Source organism: Panthera tigris, chromosome A2, assembly GCF_018350195.1.
Source record: "Panthera tigris isolate Pti1 chromosome A2, P.tigris_Pti1_mat1.1, whole genome shotgun sequence".
NCBI lineage: Eukaryota > Metazoa > Chordata > Mammalia > Carnivora > Felidae > Panthera > Panthera tigris.
The window spans coordinates 98,223,054-98,238,053 of NC_056661.1; the positions used below are offsets into that span (position 1 = coordinate 98,223,054).

At 40.3% G+C, this 15,000-nt stretch overlaps 1 protein-coding gene across 2 annotated transcripts in view; it reads left to right on the forward strand.

Moving 5' to 3' along the window:
• DYNC1I1 (dynein cytoplasmic 1 intermediate chain 1) overlaps positions 1-15,000 on the forward strand; it is a 307,556-nt gene that overhangs the window by 230,067 nt on the left and 62,489 nt on the right. For both annotated transcript variants that reach the window (XM_042977393.1, XM_042977394.1), the window contains 3 exons: positions 7,108-7,254; positions 11,426-11,539; positions 14,021-14,154. In XM_042977393.1, the coding sequence (XP_042833327.1) occupies positions 7,108-7,254; positions 11,426-11,539; positions 14,021-14,154 (395 nt within the window). The remainder of the gene's footprint in view (positions 1-7,107; positions 7,255-11,425; positions 11,540-14,020; positions 14,155-15,000) is intronic.

Below are 15,000 nucleotides of genomic sequence, written 5' to 3' on the forward strand. Positions count from 1 at the left end.
CCTAATGTCCACTGACAGGTAAACAGATAAACAAAATGGGAGCATAAACATACAATGGAATATCAGTCAGCCTTAAAAGGGAAGGGAATTATGGGACCTGCTACAGCATGAATGTAGTAACACTTGGAGCATTACATGGGTGTACTAACACCATTAGCACATTGTGTTGAGTGAGATAAACCAGTCACAAAAGGACAAATACTACACTAGTCCATGTATGTGAGTCTCCCAGAATAGTCAAACTCATAGAAACAAAGTAGAATGGTGGTTGCTAAGGGCTTAGAGGAGGAATGAGGAATTAGTGTTTAGCGGACATGGAGTTACAGTTGGGGGAGGTGAAAATGTTCTGAGATGGATGGCGGTGATGGTTGCCCAACAGTGTGGGTGTACTTAATGTCACTGAGCTGTACACTTAAAAATGGTGTAACATTTACACCAGTGGTTAATGGTGTAACATGAGGGGCACCTGGGTGGCTCAGTCATTAAGCGTCTGACTTCGGCTCAGGTCATGATCTTGCGGTCTGTGAGTTCGAGCCCTGCGTCAGGCTCTGTGCTGACAGCTCAGGGCCTGGAGCCTGCTTCAGTTTCTGTCTCTCTCTCTCTCTCTCTAAAAAATAAATAAACATTACAAAACATTTTAAATGGTTATCATGATAAATTTTATGTGTATTTCACCATAGTTTTTTTAAAATAAATAATTTGAAAATGTGCACAAAATAAAAAAAAATAAGGCTTAGAAGATTCACACAGCTAGCAGGCGTCAGAGCAGGAGGTCAGCTTTAGGGACTTCAAGTGTGCCAACCCTCCCTTTCCACCTCAGTGCCTCTCAAAGAGTAGAAATTGAAGGAAATGTTCAAGGGGAAGTAAAAAAAAAATCAAATAACTTTGTTTGAGGAAAGAATGATCAAAATAGTCCAGACAATTGTCCCGAAGATAAGAAATAAGGTTGGTAAGCTCCATGAAATCAAAAGGTGTCTGCATACTAACTTTTTTAAAAATTGAGATAAAATTCACCCTTTTAAGGTATAGAATTCAGTGGGTTTTTTTTTTAGTGTATTCCCCAAGTTGTGCCACCATAACCACTACATCATTCCAGAAAGTTTTTATCACCCCCAAAATAAACCTTATGCCCATTAGTAGTCATTCCCCATTGTCCCCCTGACCTCCATGTTAAGCAACCACTAATCTGCTTTCTGTCCCTATGAATCTGCCTATTCTGGACATTTCGTATAAATAGAATCATACAATATGTGGCCTTTTGTGACTTGTCTCACTTAGCATGATGCTTTCAACGTTCATCTATGTTATAGCTTGTATCAGTACTGTGTCCCTTTTTATTTGTGAATAATATTCCATGGTATGGATTTACCACATTTTATTTATCTACTCCTCAGTTGATGGATGTTTGGGTTATTTGCACTGTTTGGCTATAATGAATAATGCTGCTATGAACACGCATGTACAAGTTTCTGCATTGTCAGATGTTTTCAGTTATCTTAGGTGTATACCGAGGAGTGGAATTGTTGGATCATATGTTAACTCTGTGTTTAACTTGTTCAGGAACTGCCGGCATGTTGTCTAGAATGACTGCCTTATGTTACATTCCTATTGGTATTGTGTGAGTGTTCCCATTTCTCCATATCCTCACCAGTGCTTGGTATTCCCCCCTTCTTTGGTTCCCCCCCACCCCCAGCTTATTGAGGTGTAATTGACATGCAAACACTTTTAAATCATAGCCATCCTCGTGGGCATCTCATTGTGGTTTGTCCACCAACTTTGTATTCTCAGTACACAGTCCAGGTCTGTCTCTTGGTACACGGAAGCATCTCACTACTGAAAGGTACAAAAATCCCAAGGGATCATAGGAAAGATGATCATAATGAGAGGTTCCTAATCTTTGGGAAATCAAATATTAAAATCAGCTGCTTTTTTTTTTTTCATATAAACTGAGTCAAGAGGTAGCAAGCAAGCTCATTTAGTCATTGCTCCTGGGCACTTCCATTGCTAATGGGGTCAGAACTTTCAGTAGATGGTCACTCTTAGAGTTTAGATGAATGAACTGTGCACCTTGGGATAGAGACTTAGGCAAAAGAAAAGAGAGCTCTGAAAGGAAAAGAGACCCGTTCCTTCATTTCAATTAAAGTTAAGTGCCCAATTCATGACTCATGTCTTGGCTTTACCACCTTCACACCTTCCATGTTGTCAGATGCCTGGTGCTACATGATTGCCTGTAAGAGGGGTTTTCGACAGCAGTTTTCTCTAATTATGCGTGTTTTCATTAACAAAAGAAATATCTTTGTGGGTTTCTTAGGTACTTGCAGAAATATATTCTAGCTCACTAGTAGCCAGAAGCATCTGATCTGTCTGCCTCACAGCCCTCTGACAGTTAAGCATTTACTTTTAGGCAAATAAAATGTCAGCCACCATTAAAGAGCATATGGCAACAATATGGCCATTCCCTCTTGGGACCAACCTCTCCCCAGAAGAGATGGTACTTGAAATAGGAGATGCTTTTGAATGCAGGACCCCTCTCCCCACCAACCCAGGCACGGTGGCTGGGGAGTGGGCAGGGTGCCATACACAAAAGGACTCGGGCAACCGTATCAAATGTGAACATAAGGAGCAAGCTGCCCAACCAACAGTGACCAGAGGCTGTTTGCCCTGGGCATCTGGGTCTGTGGTTAAGGGGAAGTACCGACCCTCAACTGGCCAGGATTAGCTCTATAAAATAGAAAACAGCCCCCAGAGCCGCTGAAGGAGGGGTTGGGGCAGACTGCAATTGAATGCTGTGCTTGTCGGGAGCGAAGGGAGACGTTGAAAGTGGCGTCTCCACCCGTCTCGTCTCTGAATTCACCCTGTGAATGGGGGAACACAAACTGCCTTTTCTTGAAATAGATGATGAGGGTATGGAATCCTTTTTAGTGGGTCAGCTCGTGTGCAAGTGAACGTGTGGCAACAGGCATAGGGGAAGCCTGCCTTTGCGGGGACGGCCAGTAACCATGCGGTCTGCTCAAGATTGAAAAATAAAGTTTCCCCAGGACCATCTGGGCTGCCATGTCTGCGTAGGAAACCAGAACCTGTCACTAGAGACGCCCTGATCCTTAAAACATAGTCTCAAAACCTTGCTTGTCCTGATTCGATGGAATTATGATACAGAAATAATCAAAATGTGGTGCTTGCCCCCTTGGATACAGTGGTTCCTGGTGTGATACTGTCTCTGTGTTACCTGTGTTGGAATATATCAGGTCACACTCACCAGTTTTACATCAAGTTTTTAACGTACTAGTAACTAGTTAATCATATTTCTGAGCCATATTGATGAAATCACTAGCCTTATAAAAACGTTCGACTGTGGTGTCAGAAAAACTTATACTGATTAGACATTAACATTATCAGAAATTCTCATCAACTTTAGCACTATTTTTCCACTCGTGTAAACTACTTGATTTGAATGTTTAAAGGCATATGCTGTTTCTCAAAATAAATCTAAGCCTCTTATATTTTAAAGAATAAAATAAAATAAGTAATAAGTTAAAACTCCAAAAATATCTATATAGTTACATATTCTTATAAAACTAAGAATAACAAGGTAGGGAAGCTTCTTGTTTTCAATTAATTTTGCTTGTCTAAATTGTATTTACCATACAATTTAATAGCACTTTATTATGACCCTGAATAACTGAATTAATTACAAAATTTTAAATGCTTAGGAAAGTGATGACATTTTTTAAAGTAACTTTAATATTATTGATAATGTTTTCCATAAAATATGTCTTCAGAAAATGTAGTGTGCAAATGAGAACAACAAGAAAACCCACGTATTTTAATAGTGTCAGTCAATGCTTCTGGAATGCTATTTTTACCCTTTACCAAATCGATATAACTGACAGGATGATATCATCCTTTGCTGTCTATGCTGACAGTCAATAACTTCCAAGACAACTGGCAACAACAAGTAGATCAGGAACTGTACGAACAGCAGGAGATCACAGGGGTTTTTCCAAGACTTTACTCCTCGGGGTTGATGCAGACTTTCCAAATAAGAAGAAGAGCTTTCTCTGCAATTAGGGGACAGTTCCCATGTGACTGACAGAACCTGAACATTTGGATGAAAAATAAAAAATTCAGTCAATCATCCAAATGTTTGTCACCATTACATCAAACATTGGGGCACTTAAAAACATCTCAAGAAATGACTAAATTTTAAACTTTACATCTAGATAATTGAGATCATACTGCCTTAGTGTTTCCATATGAATGATAGTATGTCAAGTGTAGCATACCCTGGAGATCTGTTTTGAACCTTTATAGTCTGTAATATGTAGAATGCATATTATAATTAATGTATGGAGCTTAAAATATAAGTGAAATTGACAATCACATAACTACTCTTCCATTTCTAATCTTCCAAATATAAAAATAAATTGTGTCTACTCTTTTTCCTCATGGAGATGTTGTAAAGATTGATTTGCAGCAAAACAAAGTAGACGCTGGTAGCAGAACTCCAGGGCTCTAAAGGATTGTGACTCTGTTTAGCATGAATTTGACTTTTTGTCAAATGCAAATAGAATTCTGATTTCAAGAGTGGGAGTTTTTATCACATTTAAAAATCTTTGAAATGGTTTCATTAGTATTCAGTGGGCGTTGTGTTTGATGAATGAATGAGTGAATGAATGAATGAATGAAAAACGAGTGAATGAATGAAAAAGTAGGAATTAGAAAGCATTCTCACTTCCTGGAGTTGGATTCTAGGTGATTGACAACTATGCGTTTCAGTTTCGTAGAAGTACATCCACTGCTTACTTTTCTCTAGTTTAGTCTCTTAGCAAACTGTTCAAAGTTTGGAACAGTGTTTGCTGGGAATTAACTGAAACACAAAAGCAATCAAGTGGTCGAATTCTAGATTTTCCTAATTTAATGGCATTCCTTTATCCATATTGATTGGAGCTTTGGTAAATTCAGTTGCTGATACCACCTGGATAATTTTAAGTCTGAAGCTTTAAAGAAAATGTTTCCAACATAGCTCAAACAACATAAGAATTTCATCAGTTGAAAACTAAGAATCATTTCTGTGGGATGTGTAAAACAAGAAGCTGACCAGCATTATTTTCTTTTTCTTTAATTCAGTATCATTATTGAGAGTTGTTCTTGAACTTTATGAAAACCAGATTGGGGCACAAGCATGTTCTCCATCTAATCGTGTTCAAGGAATTGGAACTGAAAATCATTCAAACTAGGAAAACATGACACTGAAAAATAGTCTGCATTCTTTATTCTACCTCAGCGTATCCGAGGCTGTTTCAGACAAGGAAGAGTTAGGTTGATAGTCGATCTGATCTTCTTTAGAAATGGATGTCTAGCTTCCCAGTCAGGAAAAGATCATAATGTTTTTTCATTCACTTTCCCGCTTTGCTGGTTTATCAGCTACAACCTTTGATCCTCTCCCATTTTTCTTCAGAATGCTGTGATTTCTCACTGTTGCTCGTGGGAAAAATTCCAAACAGTGTCTGCCATTCAAGGCCCTCTCTTGTCCGGCCCGGGTGGCCTCTTAAGCCACATTCCCTACCGTCTGCCTCTACCATGCAACCTTCTTCCCAGCCAAACAAGACTGTGGGCTGTTCACCAACCTCTGTTTGGGTGCCTGTAATCTTCTCCCTATCATCTCATCTCCCAGGAGTGCCTGCTTCTTTTTCTCTCCACATGCTGAGCGTTCCATCTGTACTTCAAGGGGTGATTCATTCCCATTCATGAGGTCTCTTGAACCATCCACTCTTTCCACTCTCCTCTTTTCTCCCCTCTCCCAGCTAATCTTCCACACTCACCCCCCACACACACACACACAAAGACATACATGCACACACACACATGCTGCTGTGATTTAGTCATGGCATGAATCATGTTCACACACTTGTGTGTGCAATTTGTGCAAGGATATCAAACCCAAGGGACAAGTGAGGACAAAGATCCACCTCACTCTCCACTAGCCATGGCAGGTACCTCTCCCACGTGACTATGTCTATGCAAAGAGGCACCCTTTTCTATTTCATATGAAGGCTTGGACTAGCATGTATGAACTAGCAGCAAATGCAGTTTTGGTCATCAGCATGCATGCTTTTTAGTTTCCTTTATCAGGGCGCAAGTTTATTGAGGGCAATGACTACCTTTGTATTCCCATTATGCCTGGTACAGTGCCTTTCTTATACACAAGGTCATTCATTGAACTTAATTGGAAGGATGAAATGCATTTCTTAAAAACAATTGCTTCCACATATAAATAAATGCAAACATGAAAGCTCTATGGGAATAAAAATGGACTTTTTAACAAATGTGAAACAGCCAACTTAACCTGATTTTAAGTGTATCCTGGTCCTAAGTAATTTCCTATATAATGTAGTGTCCAGTAGTCTTTTGTGGAATTTCAAAAACCACATTCGTGATGCTGTGACAGGCCCTAGTAGAGTTGGACTGAAATCCACTCCTGACTTTGTTAAAATAGGGCAAAGAATAACATTAAGAATTGTCTGAAGTGGGCAGGATTAAGGTCAGGAGAATGCCCATGGGAGGTGAGGGAATTTAGGGAGGAACCAGTTGATCAGTCTGAGGTCAGTATACTTCCTAGAAGTCTACATTAAGCCAAAAACAAAAATCCCAAAAAAGCACCACGTCTCAAAGTCCTTGAGGCTTTGCCAACACTGTATATAGTATAATTTCATGTAGCCATGCCCTCAGAGTAAAGAATTACTTTGTAAAGATTTTAGTGGAGAATTAATATTTGTTCTGATGCAATTTTATTGATAAATGGGAAGTGTCCACAAACCAAGCTTTACATACCACAAAACAAAGATGCACATAAGATAGGTTTTATGCCTATTTGAGGACATGGCCAGGACATCAAATTTCAAGTTTCAAGGGGTAACCATTGACCAACCTTCTCAAGAAAAAAGTCTGCATTTAGGTACAAAATGGTCTACTAATTTTGCATTTAACAACTGCTTTTTGTTTTCCAGGATGTGTTGAGTTGATGTGATGAACTGTTTTCTCTTCAGGAAGAAACAAGCCTTCTCCAACCATTTCACAGTACACATTTCTCCCCCTTTCTCCTCCCAGTCCTCTGTGATGTCAGTGTGCTTCGCTCGTTTCCATCCCAACTTGGTGGTTGGTGGGACTTACTCGGGCCAGATTGTCCTGTGGGATAATCGCAGTCATCGAAGGACACCGGTGCAGAGGACACCCTTGTCAGCTGCTGCACACACTGTAAGTCAGCTTTTGTCACTTCCCTGTCAGCCACCCAAGCCCTGTAAGGGGATGACTGATGGAAGTACGGATGCAGTCAGTAACTCCAAGCCGGAATGTATGTAATTTATAGTGACCGTAACCTGACTGACCAATAAAGCAGCGTGAAAAGTAGGCGAAGGAAGCACTGAATTTGGAAAAAAAATCTCTTAATGGTCTACAAGTTTCCGCACATCTAAAGGATCTCTTTGGATCCAAAGACCATCGGTGAGGTGAGGATGGATTAAAACTGAAAAAGACACAGGGAGAAACTTTGGAAGAGGCATCAGTGAAATTGCTGTAAAGTAACCCTTCACGTTAACAGTATAACATGGAAACTCGTATTTTCAAATGGGCCCTGAGGAGTAAGCATTTCATGTCGAGGGATGGTATACGGGACTTTTGCCAACAGCCCTTTTCCATTTGTGATTTGAGGGAGTGCTATGACTTTAAATTCTGGAATGCATGGTTGTAAGTTTCAACGGTAAAGTCTACAGTGACAATATAATCCCTCGGGTTAAAAGTCAACATCTCAAAACCATTACCCACAATTTAGCAGAAGAGGTTCAGTATAGTGTTCATAAGACAACTACTCTGTCATTTCCTTTAAGAGAATGACAGGTGTGTTTAGCAGTTGTTAGGAGGAATGAGAAGACAGGCATGTCTCCATCAATCCTTGCTACCTTGACATTCAGAGTAACTGATGTTCTTTCTCTGAAATGCCCAAATTATGCCCAAAAATACAGCTCTACTATTGTTTCAATTTCCTTAATGTGGTCGCCTCATTTGTTTCATCAGCTGGCCTCAAAACCATTCTAGCTTTAAAAAAGGACTGGAGCTGCTTTACCTAAGACCATGGAGAAGAAAATTCTTCCATTCTTGTAAGATTGACAATGGGAAGTGACAAATACCAAGTCAGCCCTAATTCTGATTGACTTGGGCCTGAGACACATGCAGGTGAAACTAGTTCTTGGGAATCTTGGAAAATTGCTCTTGCCTACCCCACTTCTCCAAACTAATAACAGAAAATTGTGACCCAGGAGAAGACGGCTTGATGCAGGTGTTTGCTCAAGTAGCATGAATCCTCTTCCTGGCTGTATGTGCGTATCTGGTGTGTTTATGAGCCTATCTTGTGAAATTGCAAATATTATAAATCCAAATGTTAGAGCAATAAGCTTTTAGGGAAAATCCAAATCCAGGAGCTCTTCCAAAGAGTTAAGCTTTCTTTTTCAAGTAACTTAGGATATGATCATCACAGCTAAAATACGATTATTATCGGGCACCTGGGTGGCTCAATCGGTTAAGCATCCAACTCTTGTTTTCAGCTCAGATCATGATCTCACTGTTCATGAGATGGAGCCTGGCATTGGGCTGTGCGCTGACAGCATGGAGCCTCCTTGAGATTCTCTCTCTCCCTGTTTCTCTAACCCTTCCCCACTTGTGAGAGCTCTCTCTCTCTCGCTCTCTCTCTCTTTCCCCCAAAACAAATAAGTAAACATTAAAAAAAATTTAAATACTATTATTATCAAACAGTAACATATTTCTGTTTGAAAAGAAAACTTTTTTTTTCTCTTTTGCTGCATTTTGTTGAATCCGTAGCTAAAAGGGCACAGTTAATTTTGTGACTGCCTTTCAACTTCCACTAATGCCTGGCTGATTGGTACCAGGATCAAAAGTGGTTAAGGAAAAAGAGGCCTGCCACAGATTACTAATTTCCTTTCACACCCACCACACATATGCATTTGGGACAACAGGAAATCCTAATTAAAGCAAAACCCTTCTGCCACACAGTAAGTTTATTCCTTAAATAAATAAAAACAATCTGGCATCTATACTGGAAAAATGAGCTGTAGCATTGAGTTTTTTTCTTTCCATTAAATAGAGTTGTGTGTGTGTGTGTGTGTGTGTGTATGTGTGTGTGTGTAGGCATGCCCACGTGTCTACTTCTGGTTTCTTTACATCTCTCTCTTTTCTTTTAAGCCAAGTTTTATTACTCATGAAAGCACAGGCCAGTAGTACTGATTAAAGCCAGGGAGGGGCTACCATGCACATTCTTACTCCAGGCAGTTGGCTCTATACATTCTTCTAGATGCTTTCCTTTCCCTTCTATACGCACCCTTAGGAGTCCCAGTCCACTAGGATTTTAGTGCTTTGCGTTGATGCTTGGTGGTTAACAAAGAAACCCCATTGGACTCTTGCTGAAAAACACTAGGTGGATTTCAGATTCATAACAGTGTTTGGACCTCCCCTTCCATTCTTCTGTCTGCTCTTTTTAGGTGAGAATTTGTTTCCTCCATTCTCCTAGTTGATTTGAATGCTGTGTGACTTGGGCCTTGAGTTTGAACGCTCACTGCTGCAGGTTTTGCACACACCAGAGGCTTGGGAAAAACCCTTGTCCACAGTCCCACAACCAGTCGGTCCTCTTGAAATTTAGAGACCTGATCAAGATACCATTGAGTTTCAGATCCCTGACGTACTCACCACTGTCCACATCCACCAAGGCTGATTGAAAATTTCTGCAGGAATATGGTGTGAATAAGACCTAGGGGTTTATTCAGTTGGATGCCCATCAGCATGGGTAAAAGAGAGGATGACACAGTTGCCAAAAAAGCAAATGTAATCTTAGCATACAATACCACTGGTGTACTTTTTATCATATGAGAGGTGACAATTCAACACTCCCTAGATTTCTGTATTTTCTTGGCCAGAATATAGGTCGACATTTGTGTTTCTTTCTCATAACTTCACTGTAAGAGGATCTCAGACAAAATATAACATATTCAAAAGAGAGTGACCAGGATGAGGAGGGAACTGAAAGCCTGAAAGCCAGGTACTCGAGAACCATTGGAGGAATTGGCGATGATTAGTCTGAGTTAGATAAGACTAGAAGGGAGGGGTGAGAAAACAACAGTCTATAAATATTGTTTGGACTTGATCTGTAGGATCCCAGAAGGCACTGAACTAAAGTATCTCCTTGAGCTTTCTTTATCCCCAGTGGTGGAAAGAAGAACTCCCCAGGAATCAGGGCAAAAAACTGGTTACCCTTGAGAAAGGTGTTTCAGAAGAGTTTGGATCCACCTCTTGGTGGAGACAAATGAGTAGCTGTCCTCGATGATTATTATGACTCCTTCTGACCAGGAGTTTATATGATAATAATAGTTTGGGAACCATCCTGTATATAATATCAACTTTCCAATATTAAAGATTGTTTCATTGTCATTGTGGCTAGGTATTATGGACAGTAACTCATCAAGAGTAAGACTTAGGCTGTCAGCTATTTGCACAGAGAGGCACCAACTAAGTTGTGGTTTGGCCCGTGATGGCTAAACTGCCTGAAATCTAACCCACATTACTGCTAGGTTCTGCTTATGCTAACCTTCCATTTAGTATTTAATGTGCAGCTGCAAATGATTTTAGCTTACCATTTAGGATTCTACAGAGTGGGGATTGCCTGCTAGAGTTATGACAGGAGGTAAGAGCATCTTGCTTATGATTCCCGGGATGTATAAGTGACTTTTATCAAGGCCCTGGCCAAATCGAAGCCTCCGTAGTAGCCCAGATGATATTTTGAAAAATAAATCTATCATTATCCTAGATTTTGCAGTAACATAAAAGAACCTAATTTTATCACGAGGTGCACTGTGCCAGTAAGTCCCGCTACCAATATCTCCCCCTCAAATTAAAGAGGCTGATGAATATTAACCACTTTTTATAAAGAATGTTAACAAATGTTTGGCACGGTGACTAGAATGCATTAAACTCCAGATTTAGTAACACATATTCCTTCCAAAAGTCAATAGTTCCACTCTTTTGAAAGCTGTCTGTTTTCATCACTCATGGTGAGCTTAGAAGCCAAACTATGTGCTGCTTCTGCCCCATCAGTCATCATTGGCTGCAGCTTCCTTCGGCTCTGTTGGACCGCCTCTGACTGAGCAAGGTGAAGCTTGGTAAGTATTTCCACTACTACATGTTGATGCCAGAGCTTTTAGAAAGAAATCAGGTTCAAATCAAAAGTGGCAAATGACCTGAGGCTTGTATTATTGTAGGCTTATGTCAACCTTTAATCCTTGTTTTAGAGTAATGTGTTTGACACTTCAGCGTAAGCATTTCCTCCTGGATTGGCGTCTAATCCTCCATGTTTATGTTTTTGCAGCATCCCGTGTACTGTGTAAATGTTGTTGGGACCCAGAATGCTCATAACCTCATCACTGTCTCTACCGATGGTAAAATGTGTTCCTGGAGCCTGGACATGCTCTCAACTCCACAGGTGGGTTTGTTTTCCCCTACACATAAGAGCATCCTGGCTAAAAGAGATACTTGCCTAATGGAACATAGTTCCTAAAAGCCAAACCCTCACATCCTATGGGAGCTAAAACCAATGGATGCACTTGAAAGAGTGGGGCCTGCTTTCAGCAGTCTCCTCCCGAAGCCAAAACCCATTTCCTTTACCACAAATCATGTAATTATTGTAATACGTTAATCCTTAGGTCAGTTTCAAGTGAAAATGAAATAATCCATTTTAAAGCATAGTAATTATAGAAGTTGCCTGTGGTATGAATTGTACTTACCCTAAAGCATTGTTAAACAAATGCAAACGAAGTTGGAGCTCAACAGAGCAATCCCTTAAGGGCACTTGCCTTGAAGGAAAGGTATCCCCACAAAACAGAAACCCAAGCCCTTGCTTGCATCCTTAGCCTAGACGGATGCCTGTGTGTATGAAGAATTTGTCCAACCATCTGTTTTCTCCTCTGGAATGTTTGTTAGGATGGCTCCTGCCATTCCTTGCTCAACAAATGAGAAGTTGAAAATGAAAATGTTCCAAAATGTCCAAACCACTACTGATTACAGTAATGGAAACCAAACAAATAAGCACAAGGGTAAGAGACCACTGCAGGGAGCCATCGAAATGCAACTTGCAGAATATATCTATGTATTCAAGATGCATGCATACACACATACACACATGCATAGACACACTCTGTCCACATTTCTTTATGGTAAAAAACATAGTTCATTGTCCTCCAACTAAAAACACAGAGAAGAGTTTACTGTTAGAGACTTTGACAAAAATGTGAGGAAACATCAGGAAAATTATAAACATATCTAGGAGATAATTCGAAATTTTAACATTCCTATTCCCTTTCCTGGAATAATGACCCTAGAATGTCTGCCTCCCAATTTTCGAAGACATTGGAGTTTCAAGACACATAAGGAAATGTGGAAACCATAAGCAGCCTCCTATAAGTCTCCAAAAATACAGATGTGGAGAATATTAAGACTAAGTAAATTCTTTTTATAATTTGGGGTGGGGGGAGAGAGAGCTAATAGGCTCCTTACTATTTAAGTTCATCTATTCTGACTAAGCATTACCATTATACAAGTTGGGAGTTGTGTGTGGGTATTTTATAGCTTTGTCTTAAAATTCTCAGCAATATGTTCTCTGCTTTTAAAAGCATGGAGATTACAAACAGATATAAGAGTGAACCCTCTAGTTAGGAATTTTTAATTGCCCATTTGGCTGATTAAATGTGTACTTGTTTAAGTTAAAACCAGTCGTACAGGGGATACAAGATGGTTCTTATTAATTTTAGCATGCCTGCAGACTCCTGTCCTGGTACAGAGATTGAAAGCTTCATGGTATATCCATGGATGGCAAGCAGACAGCATCCAGTCATCACCTTGGTCCCTCTGTGTTCCAAGTGGGTGACCGAGAGACCGTACCTTTCCTGCTGCTAATTTTAGCAATGGAGCAGACCACTGGATGGTTCCGTTTTCTGTATTGTCATAATGCCCCCTCCCTGATGCGCTCACTATGTGTGTGGATCTCATGTACTGCGAGCATGTCACATGACCACACAATCTACCCAGACTGTTAGCACACACAGCCAATTTCTGGACTCCTTGGCTAAGACGACCTGGCTTATTCATTTGCACAAAAAGACTAAACTCCTTAGCAACTATAATGGCATGATCCCCTAGAATGATTTTTTAAAATCACTTCAGGTACACAAAGTAGGCTGTTTTGATGTAAATAGCCAGAAACATTTAGGGATGTTGGTTACACTTAATTACTCTTCACTGTCATTAAACTTCATTCAGCAGAATGTCTCTTAAGATACATGGATTCCTGATTTTGAAAATAATCTTAGATAAAATAAAGGCTTTCCTTTGTTATTTTAAAGACTTATTTAAATACCGTCCTCTGTAGGCATATAGCCTATACACCCAACGGTTGCCCTTCATGAAATCATGTCCCCTTTGAAATCTGTTTTTTATGACTTGAGTGACAACTTTCTGGTTTTAGTCCATGGAGGACACACACTCCTGCTTTGACAATATGCTTAGTACATCTGATATTAATACACGTGTATTCTCACGAACAATTGATTTTGAAAATGTTTGTAAATACAAGGGTATTGTGTGTTTTATTAAAGCCTGGGGCTGACAAGTGTAACCATTACAGTATTATCTTTAGTTTCTGCACCATTAGTTTTGAAATTCTCACCTGTCATCTCTGCCTGACTTAAGAAGCAGCAGCACACGCTGATGAGATTCAGCCGGCCTGAAACCAGAGATACACAGAAGCATGAATGTCAGGGGCAGTAAAGCGTGGTTTCTGGCACAGCCAGGGTCTTTTGTAACGCTGTGTGAAAAGCAAACAGACGACTTAGCCAAATGATTTTTCCATGCTGTCTTTGGCATGGCAAGGAGTTGACAGAAGGAATATAACCACGCCGTGTTTTGGTAGGAGAGCATGGAGCTGGTGTACAATAAGTCCAAGCCTGTGGCTGTTACTGGAATGGCTTTCCCGACGGGAGACGTCAATAACTTCGTGGTTGGCAGTGAGGAGGGTACGGTCTACACAGCCTGCCGTCATGGAAGGTGATTTTGTGTTTTCTTACTGATGACGTGTTTCTCATTTCCGAAAGTCTGTTATCGCATTCTGGATTATAACCACCTTGCGTTATGAGAAAGGCGATATCTGCAGGCATACAAAGCACACCTCAAGTTTTTATTACCTTATGGCATCCATCTGCTCTGATCATTAACCACAGTGAGCCTTGGATGGTTCACAGGCCTTGAGGAAAAAGGTCCAAGCTTCTTAGCATATCATGTAAGACCCTTGCAAGCCTCAGCCTTCAGGCACCAGCCACACACACACCAGGGAAGACAGCCCCCAAATATTGCTTATCCCACACACCTCCATATGTCCCCACACTCCATTTCTTCCATCAGGTCTGGCACTTCTCTCTTTTTGGCCTGATTAACTCCTTGGACTTCAAGAGCCAGAGCAGAGGTCCTTCCACACTGAAGCCTCTCCTGACTCTCTTAAGCAGACAAAACCACTTCCTCCTTTATGGCTTCACAGAATTTTCATTCCTTTCATTCGCTCATGTCCTTAAGGAATTCTTACTAAGAACCTTCCATGTGCCCAGCACGTTTACATCATGAGGATGTGGTAAGGAAAGAAACAGAAGTGGAGATCATATTCTGATTGAGGGTGAAAGACAATAAACTAATACACAAGGAAATATGTGGCTTAAGATGATAGTACTATAGAGAACATTTAAGTAGAATAAATGAGATGGGACCACGGGCTGTAAGATAGGTTTGCTATTTTGTATATTTTTATACCTGCTTCTACAATCCATTAATTGCATTTTATTTCAACTATTCATTCATTTGCCATTTTTCTCTTACTAAACTCTTTCCATTTCATCATTGATT